The sequence below is a fragment of the Physeter macrocephalus genome, chromosome 11 (assembly GCF_002837175.3).
Source record: "Physeter macrocephalus isolate SW-GA chromosome 11, ASM283717v5, whole genome shotgun sequence".
Taxonomy (NCBI): domain Eukaryota; kingdom Metazoa; phylum Chordata; class Mammalia; order Artiodactyla; family Physeteridae; genus Physeter; species Physeter macrocephalus.
This window is the reverse complement of record NC_041224.1, coordinates 43,149,364-43,171,312: the sequence shown is the minus strand read 5'-3', so window position 1 is coordinate 43,171,312 and position 21,949 is coordinate 43,149,364. Positions and strand designations below refer to the sequence as shown.

Here is a 21,949-nt window from a genome sequence, read left to right as displayed (position 1 = left end):
AATCAAAAACAAGCCTCTTACTATCAATTTGTAGGACATAAAAATTTTTTTAAACTCTGAGCTAGGCATAGATGATATCATTCCATTCTTTCTTTGAAAGAAAATGAAGAGAGCTACTTAGGAAACAAAAGTGACTAGTGATATAAGGAAAAATTACCCAAAAAACCTGCCTCTGTGGATTTTTTCATACCCGAAAGCTACATACCACTGAAAGAGCCAGAATGGCCACTTGAGAAGAGATGTCTCCACAGCTGGAATATCAAGAGAGCATAGTCACATTCAGGGCATGCCATGTTTATCTGTGTACCTTGCTGAAAGGTTGCTGTCCTGTGGTCCAGCACAAATCGGACTTGAATGAGGACACCAGCAAGCATGACATGAATGACAGAGGGACCCCAAAACATATCCCTGGGTAGAACCAGTAAAAACAGTGTTGGGGTCATAAAAATGAAGACAAACGTGGAGATTGGGAAGGTAATTAGAATAGATGTGGGTGCAAGGACAGCACACAGTGGCTAGTGTGGTACCAATAAGGTCTCAGGTCCCTCTCCCTGTTACAGAAAGAACTGCCTGGATATCTCAGTGGAGTCAGCCTAGGAGGAGGAGACTGTCTTTAAAGGGTTAAGGCTAATTCATTTCTGGTAGCCAAGAGCAATCAGGCAGACTGTGACATCAGTAGAGCTTCCTGCAATCAACACAAATGTCATAAATATCATTGATTTTGGACAAATAGTTTCTTTCTTTAGTCCTTTTTTTTAAAATTTTCAATATGAAATTGGGTGAGAAGTTAGATATACAGTGGTACATCTCCCTTAAATTATATGACAGTTCTTAGTTCACCAATGTTGAGTAAAATTTATAGGACATATAACTGCCACTTTTTTTTTTCTCCTGCTTATCAGTTAGGAGTAGAGCAAGGAGTACTAAATTGATTTTTATTGGTTGAGTGAATTTTAGGGTTATTGGGATAAACATTTAGTTAGGAGCTAAATATACTACCCTATAGCTAATTCAAAATAAGCTTTTCAACCAATTTTTACCTCTTGTAAAAGTGCCCTGGTACCTTTCCTTACTGGGGACGTTTGTTAGGGGACCCTCTTTGTGCCATATTCTGTTAGCTGTAAGTTGATTTATTTGTAAGTTTAACTAAAAGTCTGTCATCCTAGTCCTCTTTCTTCCTTTGAAGAAATCCTCTTGGAACCTTAACAATGGTACATTGTCTCATACAGGAAGAAGGAGAGACAACCATCTTGCAGCTAGAAAAGGATTTGCGCACTCAGGTAGAACTGATGAGAAAACAGAAAAAGGAGAGAAAACAAGAACTGAAACTACTTCAAGAACAAGATCAAGAACTGTGTGAAATTCTTTGCACGCCCCACTATGACATTGACAGCACCTCAGTTCCCAGCTTAGAAGAGCTGAGCCAGTTTAGACAACACGTGGCAACTTTGAGGGAAACAAAGGTGTGCTTACATTCATACTTCCTAAAAGTCATTTGACTTTCCTCTAGGTATCTTGTAATCTTTTTTATTTTTATAGGCATCTAGGCGTGAGGAGTTTGTCAACATAAAGAGACAGATCATACTGTGTATGGAAGAATTAGAACACACACCAGACACAAGCTTTGAAAGAGATGTGGTCTGTGAAGATGAAGATGCCTTTTGTTTATCTTTGGAAAATATTGCAACACTACAGAAGTTGCTACGGCAGGTAATGTCTACTCAAATTATGGCCTGGGATCTCCATAGTATCCAGCAATCTGAGAAAACTGCAGTTTTTTCCTTTAAGATAATGAGATAGGGCTTCCCTGGTGGCCCAGTGGTTAGGAATCCACCTGCCAATGCTGGGGACACGGGTTCGATCCCTGGTCTGGGAAGATTCTACGTACCGCGGAACAACTGAGCCCATGCGCCACAAGTACTGAGCCTGCGCTCTAGAGCCTGCCAGCCACAACTACTGAGCCCGCGCGCCTAGAGACTGTGCTCCGCAACAAGAGAAGCCACCACAATGAGAAGCCCTCGCGCTGCAACGAAGAGTAGCTCCCTCTTGCCGCAACTAGAGAAAGCCTGCATGCAGCAACGAAGGCCCAATGCAGCCAAGAAAAAAAAAAAAAGATAATAGTATTATATGAAACACAACCTTGATTTTTTTTTTAAACAAAAACCTTAATTTATATATAGCTCTGAGAATGTGAAATTGAGATTTTTTTTTTAAATGTTTATTTATTCATTCATTCATTTAGGCTGCGCTGGGTCTTTGTTGTGGCACGCAGGATCTTTTTTAGTTGCGGCTTGTGGATTCCTTAGTTGCAGCATGCGGACTCTTAGTTGTGGCATGCATGTGGGATCTAGTTCCCTGACCAGGGATCGAACCCTGGCGCCCTACATTGGGAGCAGGGAGTCTTACCCACTGGACCATGAGGGAAATCCCCTGAAATTGAGATTTTGGATGAAATAATAATAGTCATTTGAATTAGCTTAGTGTTTAATTGAAAAAAAAATTTTTTTTTAATTAAAAATTTGAATCCTGATTCTTGAGGTCTGAGATCCTACCATAATGACAGCCTTACAGTTTGTTTTCAGAAGTCATGAAAACATACCTCTTCACAGTCTTGTAAAAGTACTTCTTCTCCATGTGGGTACAGATGTGTCTGGGAGGCCAGAGGGCCAGTTTTCTCTGTGCTGCTGTCTTTGCTATAACCACTGGCTTTCCTTGCTACAGCTGGAAATGCGAAAATCACAAAACGAAGCAGTGTGTGAGGGGCTGCGTGCTCAGATACGAGAACTCTGGGATAGGTTGCAAATACCTGCAGAAGAGAGAGAAGCTGTGGCCACAGTTATGACTGGGTCAAAGGCCAAGGTCCGGAAAGCGGTAAGAAACCCAAAGGGCGCTGGGTCAGCATTTTGGTGTCAAGTCTGATGTCTTTACCAGCTTCTGCCTTGAGTGAGCCTATTTTTAAGACAAGCGTCAGAAAAGAGTGGCAGTAGCCTGCTCATGTTTTATCTTTCGTGTATGTTTCTTCGATTTCTGGCTCCTATGATATCATTGTTATAAAGTGTGTTGACTTACCTCTGTGGTTTTGTATTGTAATTTTATTAAAAAGGGGGAAAATATTTTGCAAACCTACGTGAATATACAAGTATGACAAGCACTGTTAACAGGTCTCTTTGTTTCAGCTGCAATTAGAAGTGGATCGGTTGGAAGAACTGAAAATGCAAAACATGAAGAAAGTGATTGAGGCAATACGAGTGGAGCTGGCTCAGTACTGGGACCAGTGTTTTTATAGCCAGGAGCAGAGACAAGCTTTTGCCCCTTACTATTCTGGTTCGTACAGAAGCGTCGCTCTTCATGTGGCCTGCTCACTTGTCTTTTACAAGTGCAGACATTCACTGGGAAGTATTTCCTCTACTGAACAGACATTGCTACCTTTCCAGGCCATTCACCATAAATTGCCATTCCCGTTCAAATAAGCATTTGCAAATGCTATTGGGAAATAAGGGATCTCTTGGTTTCTGAAGCAGTATATCTCTAGCATGTAGTTGTGAAGCTCAAGTTTAGCAGGTGCTTACTCTGTGCCAGGCGCAATGTCAGACTCTTAACAGGATTATCTAACTTAATTCTCATGTCAAGAGATGAGGACAATGAGGCACATAAATGTTGAACAACTTAACCCAGAGACACACAACAGGTAAATGGCAGAGCCCACATTTGAGCCCACGAGGTATGACCCCAGGGCCCAATGGAATTCTAGTCTGACCCGAACTGAGTATAAAGATGAAGCCGTCTTTACTAAATTCAACATTTTTGGACATTTTCTGTGACTCAGCCCTCTGTTGGGCAGGGTGGAAAGGAAGAGTATGAAAGAAACCTAAGACAAGGCAAGAGATGACAGAGTTTTAAGAATCTTAGTCCTTTTAGTCCACACCCTAGTCCCTTAGTCTCTAGTCCCACCAGGCTGATTGGGACAAACCTGGCTTTTATTATCCACAACATACACTCGTGTATCATTTTTACTGTAAGGAAGAAAATTCTGTTTCCATTTTAGGGGGATGAGGGATTAGTAAATTGGGATACTAAACACTAGAGGGATTTTTTAAAACTACTGGGCCTATATCTTGCAGAGGACTACACAGAAAATCTGCTCCAGCTCCATGATGCCGAGATTGTGCGGTTAAGAAACTACTATGAGGTTCACAAAGAACTCTTTGAAGGTGTCCAGAAGTGGGAAGAAAGCTGGAAGCTTTTCTTAGAGTTCGAGGTACTGCCTTAGTTTTTGTCTGTTTTCCTTAGAGTACAGTGAAGTGTTAAGAAAGCATCCCCTGTATAGAGTCAGAGGCCTGTTTCTTTTGCTCTTTACCAGGTTTCTAATACCATCTTTATCATTAAGTCTGTAAATTACTGCTAACTCATCTGTATTTGTCAAGCTTATATGCAGAAACATGTAAAAGAAAGCCCCAAAATTAATGCCTTCAATAAGGTTGAAGTTTCTTGCATAAAGGAAGTCTAAAGGTAGGCAATGCAAGGCAGGTATGGCTATTCCACAGTCAGGGGGTCCCAGGCTTCTCCAGCTCATAGCTCCTTTACCGCTAAGGGGTGGATCTTATCTTCCGATCCAGGGTGGTTCTAGAGCTCCCACCATAGCATTTCAGGCAGTGTGGTGGAGAAGGGAACACAGAAGGCATTGCCCCTCCACCCCCTCTAAGAGGTTTTCCCAGGCTCTCTTCACAGCACTTCTGCTTAAATGCCACACCAACTACTGGCGAGGCTGGGAGAATCACTATCGCAGATAAATTCAGGTTCTGTTACTAAGGAAGGAGAGAAAAATGGATGTTGGGGCAGGCAACTAACATTCTGTACTCTTCCGACTTTTGTTATTATCTTAGAAAATTGCCTGGGTATTTGGGGCACATTTGTGTACTCTGAATTCCTTTTGTTTTGATAGACTTAGCACAAATAGATTCCCTTAGAGCATTTTAGAGCTCAGAACTGGGACTAGGATGAGGCAAGTGAGGCACCTTGGGCACGAAATTCAAGGAGACTCATTCTCAGGTTCATACTGGTCCTATTAGAGCTTGAACAGGCCTTTAGAGAATCCGGAGTTTAACTCCTTCAAGTTTCCAGGCAAGAAACTAGGACTCAGAAGTGGAGAAAACTGTGAGAGCTCACAGCTGTTTAAGAGCAAGTGTTCTGGTCCTCAGTTACTCCTTACTTCTGATTGAAAGCAAGAAGGAGGAGTAATAAAAGTCAATAAAGAGCTCAGTCATAAACAAGAATGAAATTTTGCCTTTTACAACATGGATGGATCTATAGGGTATTATGCTTAGTGAAATAACTCAGAGAAAGGCAAATACTGTATGATACCACTTATATGTGGAATCTAGAAAATAAAACAAACTAGTGAATATAACAAAAAAGAAACAGACACACAGATACAGAGAACAGACTAATGGTTACCAGAGGGAAGGGGGAAGAGGGGGAGGGGCAATAAAGGGGTAGGGGTTTAAGAAGTACATACTATTATGTATAAAATAAATAAGCTACGAGGATATATTGTACAGAATATAGCTAATATTTTATAATAACTATAAATGGAGTATAAAGTTAAAAAATTGTGAATCACTGTGTTGCACACCTGAGACTTATACTGTAAATCAACTATACTTCAGTGTAAAAAAAAAAAAAAAAACCATGTGTATACACACACACACACATAAAGACAGTAAAGAGCCAAATAAGCGACCTTTGTTTACATACCATTATTTAAGAAAAAATAAGAAACTAATTACCATTCCTTTTATTTACTGCTTATAATCAAGCAGTCTGGAAAGAAAATAGAATTTATCAGTTTGGCCCCCAAATTGTCAAGATTGTTTCTAAACTTTTCTGATTATGTGCCCCATTTTTTAGTGTATTCACCTAATTTATATTTACAAATTATACACTTATATTACTGTTCTGATATACTGTATACACTGCAGAATAACAAAAAACAGAAAAGTTGAAAAGAATAAGAACCCTAACATTTTACATTTTTTGTCCATTTTGTGAGGGTTAATTTAATAAAAACCAGATTATCTATAAACCCCTTAACTGAGCACATTTAAGCTGCATTGTCTCAATATGCTGGAAGTGAGTGGGCAAGTAGGGGTGCCACCACCAAACCCTCTGAGTGTAGACCTCCCCCTTGTCCTTCCACATACCCCATTTCCTGTTGGTGACATCTGAACCCAGGAAGGGAGCCAGTGACATTGTGCATTAAATAGTAAAGCCTGTCTTACTTTTTAGACTAAAAAGGAAACACTAGTTTTCCTGCACCCCAGTGTATGATCTTGCATATGCCTCAGAGTGTTCACACCCCACTCCCTGCCTTAGAAAGCCACGATTTCTCACTGCTAAAAGTGGATGGGAATGCAAAACTCTGAAGTCTCCCTAAAAATATGTATCTGTTTATGAGAGTGAGGATTCTTAGCAGAAGTGACTGGTCTGACTGTCTGGGGTTCACTCTAATTAAAATGTATTTTTCACAGAGAAAAGCTTCAGATCCAAGTCGATTTACAAATCGTGGAGGAAATCTTCTAAAAGAAGAAAAGCAGCGAGCCAAGCTCCAAAAAACACTCCCTAAGGTAATACTGTTACTGAAAGAGTTTTTGGTGCTTGGCTACAAAATACCTCACTTTTTGTGTATCTCTTGCTTTGAATTATTTTTCCGTAGGTAAAGGATAATAAGTATATACTGGGCCTACCTAGTACAAGCAACTGAAAATCAAGTTTCATTAGCTTTTTAGGGCTGCCATAACAAAGCACCAGAGACTGGGTGGTTTAAACAACAGAAATTCACTTTCTCACAATTCTGGAGGCTAGAAGTCTGAGATCAAGGTGTCAGCAGAGTTGCTTTCTTCGGAGGCCTTTCTCCTGGCTCCAGATAGTAGTCTTCTCCCTGTATCTTCACATGGGCTTCCTTCTGTAGGTGTCTGTGTCCAAATTTTCTTATACGGCTACCAGTCATGTTGGATTAGGACCCACTCTAATGACCTCATTTTAACTTAATTACCTCTATGTCCCAATAAAGCCACATTCTGAGGTACTGGGGATTAAAACTTCAACATATGAATTTGGCAGGGGACATAATTCAGTCCATAACACAAGGTAACCTTTTTAAAAAGTGTTTTGGACTTCATTACTATTCTCTATTTTAATAATAATAATAGTTAATATTTATTGAATTAAGTGCCATATACTGTTTCAAAGTGCTTTCCATTTATTAATTCATTTAATTGTCACAACATCCTTAAGAGGTTGGTATTATTAATTCCATTTTTACAGATGAGGAAACTGAGGCACTGAGAACCTAAGTAACTTGCCTACCTCTTCACAGCCAGTAAGAGGTAGATTCCAGATTGGAGCCCAGATAGTGCCGCTCTAGTGTACACTGCATATTTAACGTTGCTGGTCTCCTCCAGTGCTGCCTCCAACTTCGGGCGCCAAAACTGTAGTGGTCAGGCTCTGGGTTCTCGCCTTTTCCCACCTTCATGTGTGTTATGAATGAACCATCCCAAGACTGATTTCTGGCTGCTCCAACCTGTTCCCATGTGGGTCCAGCTACCGGAAGTCAGGCTAAGGATACTCTGGGGAGGGAGGAGGCATTCTTCGGGCGAATCATTTCTTTTGGGCTTCACACCAAAAATTTGAAGTAATTAACGTGTCCTTGTTTCTGGTCTCAGTTGGAAGAGGAGTTGAAAGCAAGGATTGAAATGTGGGAACAGGAGCATTCAAAGGCATTTGTGGTGAATGGGCAGAAATTCATGGAGTATGTAACAGAACAGTGGGAGATGCACCGACTGGAGAAAGAGAGAGCCAAGCAGGAACGAGTAAGTGAACCCAGTTTGAGAGGAGGAGAAGATAGCATGAGTGAGCAGCCCAGAGTCTCTGCCAGGGCTCTAGGTTGGTTGAAGAAGGAGTAGCTCATGGCAGCTCTTTTTAGCTCTGGGTACAGAGACTTGTGCTAGATTTCTGGCGCTGCCTCTACCCCCATCCCAGACCTGTTCTTCTTCTGGGATTTGTCACTCTTGCTTCTGACTTTCACATAGCAACTAAAGAACAAGAAGCAAACTGAGACAGAGATGCTCTATGGCAGTACTCCGCGAACACCCAACAAGCGGCGAGGACTGGCACCTGGCACACCGGGCAAAGTGCGCAAGGTAAACACGAGGCTGCATGAACTGCCGTGTCTGAGGCATTTTTGAGGCTAGGGCTCTGCCCATCTCTTGCCTTCTGTCCTGCAGAGATGGGAAAGACTTTTTCTAGCCTTCCAGGTTGAGTCCATTTGACAGTGTGAATGCAATTCTGCAGTTCAATCCTGCGTAGGGACTTGACAGTGACAGTCAAGGAGTGGCCAGCTTTGATGTGTGCCAGTTGTTGAGTCCCAGATTAAACTCAGGAGCCAGCAGCTGCCAACATTCTGTAATGATGAGAACCTTCAGAGGTTCATTCTGTAATTTCAACAAGTGACCATGGCACTATGTGAAAGAAGACTTTCATGCTTGGCAAATGGGATACCTAATACTCCTTAATCTCTAGAGCAGGAAATCAGGGAGTTCTTCCTTCCTTCCTTCTTTCTTTCTTTCTTTGTTTTTTTTAAACCGTTTCTTTAATAAATGAAGTGGAGCATTATTTTCCTTTTCCCTTGCAACTCATATTTTATAACACATAAAATGTTTTGAAAATCACCTGTAATGTAACTCCAGGAGAACCAATGAGAATATTTGGTGTTTTTCCTGCTTCTGTAAAAAGCTTTTTAAAATAGTGTATTTTCACAAAATAGAGTTCACATATAATTTTGATTTCTGCTTTTTCCCTAGTTGGTATTGGTTGTGATTTTTTTTCATAGCATCAAACTTTCTTCAAATAACATGCTCATTCATAGCTATATATTCCATTCTTTTGACATAGTGTCATTTACTAAACTAGTTCCCGATTCTTTGATATTAGGTAGTTACTTTTTTATTAGGAAAATAATGTGACGAAATTTTAAAAACGTGTTATAAAATTCTAGAAAGGTTTGGGGTTTATTTTGGCTGTGTTGGGTCTTTGTTGCTGTGCATGGGCTTTCTCTAGTTGCAGTGAGCGGGGGCTACTCTTCCTTGCGGTGCGCGGGCTTCTCATTGTGGTGGCTTCTCTTGTTGCAGAGCATGGGCTCTAGGCGTGCAGGCTTCGGTAGTTGCGGCACATGGGCTCAGTAGTTGTGGCACACGGGCTTAGTTGGTCCGCGGCATGTGGGATCTTCCCGGACCAGGGATTGAACCCATGTCCCCTGCATTGGCAGGCAGATCCTTAACCACTGCGCCACCAGGCAAGTCCGAAAGGTTTCTTTTCATTAAAAGTTTGAGAATCTCTCTATTAGATGCTGAGAACACAAAGATTAAGTGATACGGCCCATGATCTCAAGAGAGCTGCATTCAAACATTTCTCAGGTGCTGGCTGCACTGATCATTCAGTCTGTGATACCAAAGCAGTTATAACAATTTACGCTTCCAGTGGTAGTGCCTAAGTGCTACGCTGGCTCCAATCTTTGCCAACATGTGATATTTTCAGACTTTACAATTTTTGCCCATCTGATGGGTGTGAAGTGATGTCTCATTATAACTTTAGTTTGCATTTTCCTAATTACTAATGAAGTTGAACCTTTTGCCATGTTCATTAGCCTTCTGGATTTCCTATTCTGAGAAGTTTTTGACAGTTTTTCTGTTGGAACATTTGTTTCTTTCTTGCAAATTTTATAGGAATTCTTTGTATGTTCTGGATGCTATTTCCTTGTCAGTTGTGTTACAATAGCTTTTCCCAGCATTTGTGTGTGTCTTCTGTAGCTTGTCTCTTTTTTTTGGTTGTGCCAGGTCTTAGTTGTGGCAGGTGGGCTCCTTAGTTGTGGCATGTGAACTCTTAGTGGCGGCATGCATGTGGGATCTAGTTCCCTGACCAGGGATCAAACCCAGGCCCCCTGCATTGGTAGCTCAGCGTCTTAACCACTGCGCCACCAGGGAAGTCCCCGTAGCTTATCTTTTTACTTTATATGGTGTTTTGTTGATGAACAAAAAGTTCTTAATATCAATATAGTAAAAATGTTTTCAACCTGTTTTCTTAATGGCTTGTACTTGCAAATAACCTACCCAGGACCTGAGGTACACAGATATTTTTCTGTGTTGTATTTCCTAGTTTGTGTCTTGTATTTGAATAGTTTTGCTATCCCATTTAAGGTTTTTAATCCATCTAGAGTTTTTCCAATTAAAGAAATAGCTTACAGCTTTATTGAATAAAGTAGACACATAATATTTAAAGTGTACCCATTAATAAGCTGTGATATATGTATGCACCGTGAAACCCTCACCACAATCAAGACAATGAACATACCCATCGCACCCAAAGTTTCCTTTTGCCCCTTTGTTTTCTCTTTGCTTCCCTTACCACCCATTTCCCTCCCCCCACCCACTTCCCACTAGCTCCTGGCAACTGCAGCTTTGCTCTGTTACTGTTGATTAGTTTGCATTTTCTAACATTTTATATAAATAGAATCATACAGTATGTATACTTCTGTGTCTGACTTTTTTCATCTGTTGTTGCATGTATCAGTAGGTTACCCCTTTTTATTGTTAACAGTATTCCATTGGATGTATATACCACAGTTTGCTTATCTAGTTGCCTGTGTTGATGGATATTTGGCTTAATTCTAGTTTTCTGGCTGCTACACATAAAGCTGCTATAAATATTTATATGTAAGTCTTTGTATGGATATATGCTTTCATTTCTCTTGGGTAAATACCCAAGAATGATATGGCTGGGTCTTATGATAGTTGTCTGTTTAACTTTTGGAAACAAAATGGTTGTCCCATTTTACAATTCCATCTGCTGGATGGAACACTGAACACTTTTCACAGGTGTCCTCAAAGCTCTTCACCATGAAAACAATCTTAGACTGCTTCCCATCCTCACTCTCTGTAGTGTAGGGATGGGCTGCTAAGCACGCCATCTCACATCAGTAATCTCTGTTCTTCTCCTTAGCTGAACACTACCACTGTGTCCAATGCTACGGCCAACAGCAGCATTCGGCCTGTCTTTTCGGGGACAGTCTGCCGCTCCCCTGTGTCTCGCCTTCCACCTTCTGGCAGCAAGGTTAGTATGCTCTGTGTACAGGCACATCCCCGACACTGCCCCAACCTATGTACTCCGGGGACTGCTGGGAGGCGGAGAGATTGAATACTATCCTCTGAACTGAGAAGGAACTTTGAGGCCGAAAAACAAAGCAGGCAGCTTCATAAAGTGCAATTATGAATTTTATTGTGGGTAACTTGCATACAGGCAGGATCGGGCAGACAATGACCCAGAGGCATTTGCAGCTGCACTCAAGCACAAAAGAGATATGGGGGGATTTAAGGGGGCCAAAGCTAAAAATAGAATCTGACTACTAGGGAGAAGCACATCTGTACTTGTCGACAGGAACTGGGTGGTTTTCCTCCCGCCAGGGTCTCAAGACCATTAATCATCTACATCAGCAAAAGGCATTCTTCCAGTTTTCTTATCAGATGAAGGCAGGGGTCAAAGTTGATAGGGAACTTATCTGGCTTGGCCTCATTCCTTGTAAGCTGAAGCTCAGTCATGCAGGAAGGGGAGGGGATGGGACTGCAGGCCTAAGATGGAGCTGACAAAAAGGAGTCAGTATGGTTCAGCCATACAGGGCCCCACCTAACTTGTTCCAGTTTCTAAGATCCCTGGATTCGGTTATCATTGAGATGCTGAAAGTTGACAGATGTAAACTAGCTAACCTGTCAAAAACTAAATGAGAGAGGAGAATGGTCATTTTGAGCCTTGGGAAGCACTGGGATGTGACTGGGAAACTGAAGAGTCTCCATAGGCTCAGTTGAAAGCCTGGTCTTCAGTTACTACTGAGCGAGGTCTTTGAATGTGGGTTCCAGCCCAGTGACACTGGACAACTAGATGCAGATAGGTACTCTCACCCAAGGAGGGAGTGAGGAGTGTGTGCTAAAATGTGTTCAGTCTTTCAGGTATTTTACAGACTATGCTCAAGATAAGGGTTCTGCAGATCATTAAGAATTTGTATGTTTTTAAACCAAAAGTAGGGACTTCCCTGGTGGTCCAGTGGTTGGGACTCCGTGCTTCCAATGCGGGGGGCGTGGGTTTGATCCCTGGCTGGGGAATAAGATCCCGCATGCTGCACGGCGTGGCCACAAGATAAAAATTTAAGAAATAAAATAAGCCAGAAGTATAGGATTACAGACACACGAATAATATAAAGATGGTATCAGCCTTTGATAATTTGTGTGTGTGGTCATTATAAGGATGATACATTGGTCGATCTTTCTTTTCTCTACAGCCAATCACCACTTCCACCTGTTCGGGGAAAAAAACACCCCGTGGCATCAAGCATGGAGCCAACAAGGAGAACCTGGAGCTCAATGGCAGCATCCTCAGCGGTGGGTACCCTGCCTCGGCCCCCCCACGGCGCAACTTCAGCATTAATTCTGTTGCCAGCACCTATTCTGAGTTTGCGGTAATTCACCTTTTCTAATATCTACCAGTCCCTGGGGAGCACACAGTTGGGGCAGAGTGGGTATCTTCCCAAGGGCACCCAGGCTATTAGTTAGGACAGTTCTTTGGAGGCTGAGAATCCCTTTCCTGACTTGACCATGGCATGAGGTGGGGGTGGTTTAAGGGTGGTGTATAGGAAGAAAGATGGCAGCAGCAAGCAGACATTTAACCTGGATGCTTCTGCTTAAGAAATACCATTCCCTGGCTGCAGGAGGTGAACCTTCTCATCACTGCCCTGGTGCTCTCTTGGTGGAGTTCTTGGTAATTGTCTCAATTCTTTGTTCTTAGAAGGATCCGTCCCTCTGACAGCTCCACTGTTGGGCTTCAGGTCTGTATGGCAACCCCTGCATGTCCCATGTCCCTTTTCCAGACTGATCTGTCATCTGCTGGCTTCATTCCCATCTGGGCACAGGGCTACACTAACCAGTCATCTCAGCTGTACTATCATAAACCCTTTTTTTAACAAAGGAAGCAGGAATTCCTAATACGGACTTCAGAAATAATAAATATCTGGCTTAAGTTGCCAGCAGACTGACTAACCTGCCGATTAACTTGTTCAGACTTGAATTGGATTCTCAGCCCCATCTAAAGTCAGGCAAAGTTTTTTTATCATGTTATTTCACAACAGAAAACTTTCACCCTCCCCAGTTGTGAGATTAAAGGCCTCCAATGTGCTGCAAGGAATAGAGGCCCCACCACGTGGGGAGGGGAGCCCCAGCTGTGTGCTGCCTATGAGGTTCTTGGCCTGTGTGCTGATTACTTCCTGGAGTATATGTCTTACTAACCCCTCAGAGCTAGCTGAATTGCCAACTTTCTGTCTACTCTGAGCTAGCCAATGCTCATTTCTTTGCCTTTGCCTATTTTCTACCACATTGAGCTGCTAAAGCATATATGAGGCACTGGAAGAAAGTAATTTTTTCCCACAATGCTCTTCAGCTCCTAGTAACGTACTCCACATTTACCAACACTTAACTGCAGTGCGCTTTCCTTAACAATGTGTGTTCTCTCTTCCCTCAGTATCTAACTTGAGAGGTGAGCCTGCCCCTCACCCTTGTGGGGGATACTGAGTTAAAGCCTAGGGCATCGACTCTCTTGCTGCAGTGATGGAGAATGTGACAGCTGCCCAAGGCTATCGTTCATTTTGAGCACTGAAGCTAGCTTTATATTCTTTTACTTTTGTCAAGTTACTTGACAAGGGGTGGTCCTACCTAATAGAAGGGTGGGTATTTGTCACTCTGGCTAGCTGATTGCTGGACAGAGCCCAGCTTTCTCTTTTGTTTGCTCAGCCAAGCCCACTTCATCCACTTGCTGCTTACATATATCTGTTTCTCTCTGGCTAGGCCAAGGGAGATTCTTCTGGTTTTGGTTGCTATGGCTGGTAGACTCCACCAGGCAGCACTGAAGCCAGTAGACTAACCTCTACTAACATCTGTCCTTTCTCAGTGGTCATTCCTGCTCTGTCTTCTGCTTCTATACCATGTGCTCCAGCATGAGATCAAATCACCAGCAGGTTACAAGGCCCTCAGCCCCAGGGATTGGTAGATATATGTTCTGGCCCATTGTTTCCTAAAGGGCTCAAAAGACCAAAGCTTGTTGCCTACCTAGCTTGACAACTCAGAGAGTATTTTGTGAAGTATAAGGGATTTCTCTTCTGTGAGGTTTTAATAGAATGGACTGGCTGAGGAAAGGGATCAAGGGGCATATGTGCACATGCTTAATCTGTGACTAAGTTATTCAGAGTCCCTCCCCTTTTGTTCCTAACACAGCCTGTGCTGGGCTAGGGACCACCATCTTAGAGAAACAGCCCTCAGAGGGCTGTATGCTGACATTCACCCATGCTTACAATGGCAGGACATGCATGAGAGGGGACAGTAACGCCACTGATGTTATTTATTTTTCAACAGCGAGAACTTTCAAAGGCTTCCAAATCTGATGCTACTTCTCGAATCCTCAATTCAACCAACATCCAGTCCTGAGAAGCCCTGATCAGTCATCCAGCTGAGGCTTCCTATGCCCTGTGCCTAATTATACAGGGGTGGCTTTAATGTTTCTTCAGTTTAGATGCGCTTGAATGCCTGGACAGGTTCCATTACCATGGGCCTAACTTACAGAAGTGAATGAGTTACAGATGAGAGTCCATCATAAGCTTAGTACGTCCTTAGACACTTGGTTTTATTTTGACTCAAGAAATACATTAAAACATAGTTCATAGCAGTAAGTGTAAATTTAACATATGGAACCTAATTTCTTTCCCTACCCCGTAATTGTACTTGCTAAAGCATGATCAAGGGCTTGTTTTACTTCACCATTGTGTAGTTAAATGATTGACTATGCCCAAGCTTGGGGTATGGGACATGAAGCAGTTTTTGGCTTGTACACTTATCAATTAACATCTTTTTTGTTTAGGGATATTCAGTTAATGCTGTAGCTTCAATAGTTTTGCTCTCACCTAAAGGCCTGTCCCCACCACACAGGACAGCCTTCCTCCTGATGAAGATGTCTGTGTGTCAGAAGTTGGGATGGCCTGACTCACTGCCAAAGAGGTGACAGGGAGGCTGGGAGCACCTTTGTTAAATTGTGTACAGTTTTGTTATATAGGCCAGTGCTGTGGGGGTATGTGTGTGAACACACGTACTTGTCTGAACTCTGCTTCTTCAGTTTTTCTCTGGGTCCAGTTCCCCATCCCCGTGCCCCCTGTGCCTGAGTTCCTCCACCCTCTGCACTTACCAGCCAGGTTGGGAGGCTGTTTGGATGGGTTGGGCCGTTTCTGTCGTGGAGATCTGGAACTTTGCACATATCAGTACTGGGTAGCTGTTCCTGCTGTAGCGTCCACGATGAGGCTCCTTCTTTACCTACCCTGTGTATCAATCACTACTGTGCTCCCCAAAGCACTATTATTTATTCTCCGTCTGCCTGCACCAGTACTACTCTCAGCACAGTAAATGGTTCTTGGAAGCTTACCAGTGTGGATTTGGTCTGTGTCAGCCACGCTGTTTAGGCATACGTATAAATGTCCTGATTTTAAAATATAAATATTCTTAAAAATAAATTAAAATGTGTATACTTATATTTCAAAGATATATACTGTGCTGTGTGTTTTCATTGTTCCCCATGTCACTTTTTGGTTGGTTTTTGTCTGTGGAAAACAGAAAACACTAAAGCCGAAATCCTGATGTATAAAGAGGCTGAGGTACGATTAGGAAACTTCTGGTTTCATTGCTATGTACAGGTCTTTGTATGGAGATATATATATATTTTCTTTTGGCTAAATACCTAGGAGTGGAATGGCTGCATCATACATACGGTAGGTATATGTTTAACTTTTTAAGAAACTGCCAAATGGTTTTCCAAAGCGGTTGGACTATTTTACATTCTCATCAATAATGTATAAGGGTTCCAATTTCTTTTTTTTTTAATCATTTATTTTTGGCTGCGTTGGGTCTTCGTTGCTGCACACAGGCTTCCTCTAGTTGTGAGTGGGGACTACTCTTCATTGCAGTGCGTGGGCTTCTTATTGTGGTGTCTTCTCTTGCTGTGGAGCGTGGGCTCTAGGTGTGCAGGCTTCAGTAGTTTCAGCATGTGGGCTCAGTAGTTGTGGCTCGTGGGCTCTAGAGTGCAGGCTCAGTAGCTGTGGCTCACAGGCTTAGCTGCTCCACGGCATGTGGGATCTTCCCAGACCAGGGATCGAACCCGTGTCCCCTGCATTGGCAGGTGGATTCTTAAATAACCACTGTGCCACCAGGGAAGTCCCTGACAGTTCCAGTTTTTTCCATCTTTTCCAACACTTTGTATGGTCAGTCTTTATAATTTTAGCCATTTTAGTGGCTGTGAAATGGTATCTCATTGTGGTTGGAATTTTCACTTCCCTAATGACTAATGATGTTTAACATCTTTTTGTGTACTTCTTTCATTGCCATCATTCTTATCTTCTTTGGTGAAGTACCTGTTTACTATTTTTGGCCATTTTAAAAATTGAATTGTTTTTTGTTTTTTATTTTTTTGGCTGTGCCCACATGGCTTATGGGATCTTAGCTCCTCAACCAGGGATCAAACCCAGGCCCTCAGCAGTGGAAGTGTGGAGTCCTAACCACTGGACTGCCAGGGAATTCCAGAGCTGTGTTTTTACTGTTGAGTCCTGAGAGCTCTCTATATATCCTGCATACAAGTTCTTTTATCAAGTGAATGTTTTGCAAAGATCTTGTCCCCATCTGTGGCTTCTTTTTGTTTTCTTGAAGTATAATTGACATACATTATATTAATTTCAGGCTGCTTTAGTTCTTTTAACAGTGTCACTGAAGAGCAGAGGTTTAATTTTGATGAAATCCATTTGTTCTTTGAATTGTACTGCTGTTGCTCTAAGAAATCTTTACCTAACCCAAGATGATAAAGGTTTTCTCCTAGAAGTTTAAAGTTTTCAGTTTTACATTTACGTCTGATTCATTTTGGCTCTGTATGGCTCCAGGTATGGCTTTAAGTTCATTCTTTTTGCATACAGGTAGCCAGTTGTCCAGCACCATTAGCTGAAAAGCTAAACCTTCTCCACTGTATGTTTCTGTTCCACTAATCTATTTGTCCTAATGACAGTACTACCCTGTCTTAATTACTGAGGATTTATACAAATTCTTGAAATCAGGTAATGTTAGCTTTCCAACTTGGTGCTTTTAAACGTTATTTTGTCTGTTCTGGTTACTGTGCATTTCTGTATGAGTTTTAGGAAAAAAGCTTGTCAATTTCTACCCAAAAATCTGGTAGGATTTTTATTGGCATTGCACTGAATCTGTAGACCAATTGAGGGAGAACTGACAACCCCCGAACAAGGCATATCTCCATTTATTTAGGTTTTCTTTCTTTAATTTCTCTTAGTAGTTTGTAGGTCATGTTTACAGATCTTTCACATCTTTGTCAGATATATCCCTAAGTATTTCAGGTTTCTTGATGCTATTGTAAATGGTATTTTTTAATTAGAATTTCTGGTTGTTGCTTGGCTACATATAGCAGTTGATTTTTGTATATTGCTTTTGTATCCTGCAGCCTTGCTAAACTCACTAAAAGAAAAGTGAGAAAAAAAATACACTCTTTACAGATGATTGGCTTTGTGTTGGAGCAAGCCTTTAATGCTTAGCCAGGCTGTTTACAACTCTGCCTTAGCTTTCAGTCCTGCTTGTGTGGAGCCTGAATGCTAGACAGAAATGAAAGCTTATTGTTTTCTCAGGCATTTCTGAGCAAATATCCAGCCCTGGACATGTGTTATGCTTTGATTCCCCAGTATACTGTGGGACCTTTTAAAAGGCCTTTCTCCCTATCATCTCCTTTCCCAACCTCTTTCTTCCCAGATCTTTCCCTTGCCCAGGTTATTGCAGCCAATACTTGTGCCTTTAAATACTTTCAGCAAAAGCTGCCCAGCCCTGGGAACACTAAGTCTGGCAAAACAAAGGTGAGCTCTTGCACTGGTCCTCCAGGGAGCCGCCAGATAGCCTGTAACCCACAACCACCATTCTGTGAGAACTGTTTTCCTCCCTCTGGTACTAGCAGCCCACCCAAGCGACTTCCAGGAAATTTAACAGATCAGTGCCCTTATGTTGCCCCTTCATTTTTCACTTTTTCCCTTTTGGGAGTCAGTCAGATGTTAAAGACTAGGACATTCAAAAGTATCTGCATATATGGGGAAAATTAGAAAGTGACCATGATACCCAAGGAAAGGCTCAGAAAAGATGATATTACATTTACACCTCAGGCTGATCCTTGGTACAGAGACAACCTACGACAATTCAGAAAAACAAAACAATGGCAAACCCTGGGGAAGGGGGAGAATCTGATTCCCATAGTTACCATATTACCAGATTCAAACGTCCAGTGTTCAACAAAAAAGTCACAAGGCATGCAAAGAAACATGAGAGTATGGCCCATTCAAAAGAAAATAAATCACCAGAATCTGTCCCTGAAAAAGACTTAATGGCAGCTATATTAGACAAAAACTTGAAAACAATGGTCCTGGGGACTTCCCTGATGATGCAGTGGTTAAGAATCCACCTGCCAATGCAGGGGACACAGGTTCGAGCCCTGGTCCCGGAAGATCCCACATGCCGCAGAGCAGCTAAGCCCGTGCGCCACAACTACTGAGCCTGAGCTCTACAGCCCATGAGCCACAACTACTGAAGCCCACGCGCTTAGAGCCCATGCTCCGCAACAAAGAAACCATTGCAGCCCGCGCACCACAATGAAGAGTAGCCCCCACTCGCCGGGGCTTATATTTATTTTTTATTAATATTTATATTTTATATAAATATTAATATTTAATATTAATTAAAAACAACCAGTGGATCAAAGAGGAAATCACAGGGGAAATTAGAAAATAATTGGAATGAATGAAAGAAACAAAGCATACCAAAACTTATGGGATGCAGCAAAAGCAGTGCTAAGGGGAAATTATAGCTGTAAATGTTCACATTAAAAAACAAGAAAGATCTTAAGTCAGCCATCTAACTTTCAACTTAAAAACTAGAAAAAGAACAAACTAAACCAAAAGCTAGCAGAAGGAAGGAAATAAAGATTACAGCAAAGATAAATGAAATTCAGTATAGAAAAACAATAGAGAAAATCAGTGAAACCAGAAGTTGGTTGTTTGAAAAGATCAATGAAATGGATGAACTTTTAGCTAGATGGACTAAGAAAGACACAAGTCATTAAAATCAGAAATGAAAGCAAGGGGACTTCCCTGGTGGCACAGTGGTTAAGAATCCGTCTGCCAGTGCAAGGGACCCAGGTTCGATCCCTGGTCCAGGAAGATCCTACAGGCCATGGAGCAACTAAGCCCGCACACCTAGAGCCTGTACTCCCCAACAAAAGAAGCCACTGCAATGAGAAGCCCACCACCACAACAAAGAGTAGCCCCCTCGCCTCAACTAGAGAAAGCCCCTGTGTGGCAACGGAAGACCCAACGCAGCCAAAAATAAAAATAAATAAATTTATATATATAAAAAAATTAAAGCAGGGACATTACTACTAATTCTACAGAAAGAAGAAAGAGTTTTAAAAGAGTACTATAGGGACTTCCCTGGTAGTACAGCAGTTAGGACTCCTTGCTCCTAGTGCAGGGGGCCTGGGTTCAATCTCTGGTCAGCAAACGAGATCCCACATGCTGCAACTAAGACCTGGTGCAGCCAAATAAATAAATTTTTTTTTTAAAAAGAGTACTATGAGCAATTAATTGTACACCAACAAATCAGATTACCTGGGTGAAATGGACATGTTCCTAGAAACACAAAGCCTATCAAGACTAAATCACAAAGAAATAAACAATCTGAATAGACCTATAATTAGTAAGGAGATTGAATCACTACTCAACAACTTCCCAGGAGAGCTGGGAAGATGGCGGAAGAGTAAGACGCGGAGATCGCCTTCTTCCCCACAGATACATCAGAAATGCATCTACATGTGGAACAGCTCCTACAGAACACCCACTGAACGCTGGCAGAAGACCTCAGACCTCCCAAGAGGCAAGAAACTCCCCACGTACCTGGGTAGGGCAAAAGAAAAAAGAACACACGCCCCTGGGTAGGGCAAAAGAAAAAAAAAAACAGAGACAAAAGAATAGGGACAGGACCTGCACCAGTGGAGGGAGCTGTGAAGGAGGAAAGGTTCCCACACACTAGAAGCCCCTTCACAGGCGGAAACTGCGGGTGGCAGAGGGAGGAAGCTTCAGAGCCGCGGAGGAGAGCACAGCAATAGGGTTGCAGAGGGCAAAGCGGAGAGATTCCCGCACAGAGGATTGGTGCCGACCAGCACTCACCAGCCCGAGAGGTTTGTCTGCTCACCCACTGGGACGGGTGGGGGCTGGGAGCTGAGGCTCGGGCTTCGGTAGGATCGCAGGGAGAGGACTGGTGGCGCAAACACAGCCTGAAGGGGTTAGTGCACCACGGCTAGCCGGGAGGGAGTCCGGGAAAAAGTCTGGACCTGCCGAAGAGGCAAGAGACTTTTTCTTCCCTCTTTGTTTCCTGGTGCACGAGGAGAGGGGATTAAGAGCACTGCTTAAAGGAGCTCCAGAGATGGTCGCGAGCCGCGGCTATCAGTGTGGACCCCAGAGACGGGCATGAGACGCTAAGGCTGCTGCTGCCGCCACCAAGAAGCCTGTGCGCGAGCACAGGTCACTATCCACACCTCCCCTCCCGGAAGCCTGTGCAGCCCGCCACTGCCAGGGTCCCGTGATCCAGGGACAACTTCCCCGGGAGAACGCACGGCATGCCTCAGGCTGGTGCAATGTCACACCAGCCTCTGCCGCCACAAGCTCACCCCACACTCCGTGCCCCTCCCTCCCCCCGGCCTGAGTGAGGCAGAGCCCCCGAATCAGTTGCTCCTTTAACCCCGTCCTGTCTAAGTGAAGAACAGACGCCCTCCGGCAACCTATACGCAGAAGCGGGGCCAAATCCAAAGCTGAACCCTGAGAGCTGTGTAAACAAAGAAGAGAAAGGGAAATTTCTCCCAGCAGCCTCAGGAGCAGCGGATTAAATCTCCACAATCAACGTGATGTACCCTGCATCGGCGGAAAACCTGAATAGACAATGAATCATCCCAAATTGAGGAGGTGGACTTTGAGAGCAAGATATATTATTTTTTCCCCTTTTCCTCTTTTTGTGAGTGTGTATATGTATGCTTCTGTGTGAGATTTCGTCTGTATAGCTTTGCTTTCACCATTTGTCCGACGGTTCTGTCCGTCCATTTTTTTTTTTTTTACTTAAAAATTTTTCTTAATAATTATTTTTAATTTTAATAACTTTATTTTATTTTATCCTCTTTCTTTCTCTCTCTCCTTCCTCCCTTCCTTCCTTCCTTCCTACTTTTCCTCCCTTTTATTCTGAGCCATGTGGATGAAAGGCTCTTGGTGCTGCAGCCAGGAGTCAGTGCTGTGCCTCTGAGGTGGGAGAGCCAACTTCAGGACACTGGTCCACAAGAGACCTCCCAGCTCCACGTAATATCAAACGGCGAAAATCTCCCAGAGATCTCCATCTCAACACTAACACCCAGCTTCACTCAACGACCAGCAAGCTACAGTGCTGGACACCCTATGCCAAACAACTAGCAAGACAGGAACACAACCCCACCCATTAGCAGAGAGGCTGCCTAAAAACATAATAAGGCCACAGACACCCCAAAACACACCACCAGACGTGGACCTGCCCACCAGAAAGACAAGATCCAGCCTCATCCACCAGAACACAGGCACTAGTCCCCTACACCAGGAAGCCTACACAACCCACTGAACCAACCTTAGCCACTGGGGGCAGACACCAAAAACAACGGGAACTATGAACCTGCAGCCTGCAAAAAGGAGACCCCAAACACAGTAAGATAAGCA

General features: G+C 42.9%; 2 protein-coding genes across 3 annotated transcripts in view; one reads left to right on the top strand and one right to left on the bottom strand.

The window, feature by feature from the left end:
• Positions 1–15,679, top strand: part of PRC1 (protein regulator of cytokinesis 1) — a 30,409-nt gene extending 14,730 nt beyond the window's left edge. Inside the window, 13 exon segments of the mRNA XM_024117241.3 lie at positions 1,230–1,463; positions 1,540–1,710; positions 2,722–2,871; positions 3,177–3,324; positions 4,122–4,258; positions 6,528–6,623; positions 7,722–7,868; positions 8,088–8,198; positions 11,053–11,163; positions 12,383–12,559; positions 12,886–12,896; positions 12,898–12,925; positions 14,502–15,679. Coding sequence (XP_023973009.1) covers positions 1,230–1,463; positions 1,540–1,710; positions 2,722–2,871; positions 3,177–3,324; positions 4,122–4,258; positions 6,528–6,623; positions 7,722–7,868; positions 8,088–8,198; positions 11,053–11,163; positions 12,383–12,559; positions 12,886–12,896; positions 12,898–12,925; positions 14,502–14,573 — 1,593 coding nt within the window. The 3' untranslated portion in view covers positions 14,574–15,679.
• RCCD1 (RCC1 domain containing 1) overlaps positions 1–21,949 on the bottom strand; it is a 45,239-nt gene that overhangs the window by 6,382 nt on the left and 16,908 nt on the right. The window contains exon 8 of one of the 2 annotated variants that reach the window (XM_055087926.1): positions 2,577–2,721. The exons of the other annotated variant lie outside the window; for it this stretch is intronic. Within the exon in view, the coding sequence (XP_054943901.1) occupies positions 2,579–2,721 (143 nt within the window). The 3' untranslated portion in view covers positions 2,577–2,578. Of the gene's footprint in view, positions 1–2,576; positions 2,722–21,949 lie in introns of those variants that run through there. 2 annotated transcript variants of the gene reach the window in all.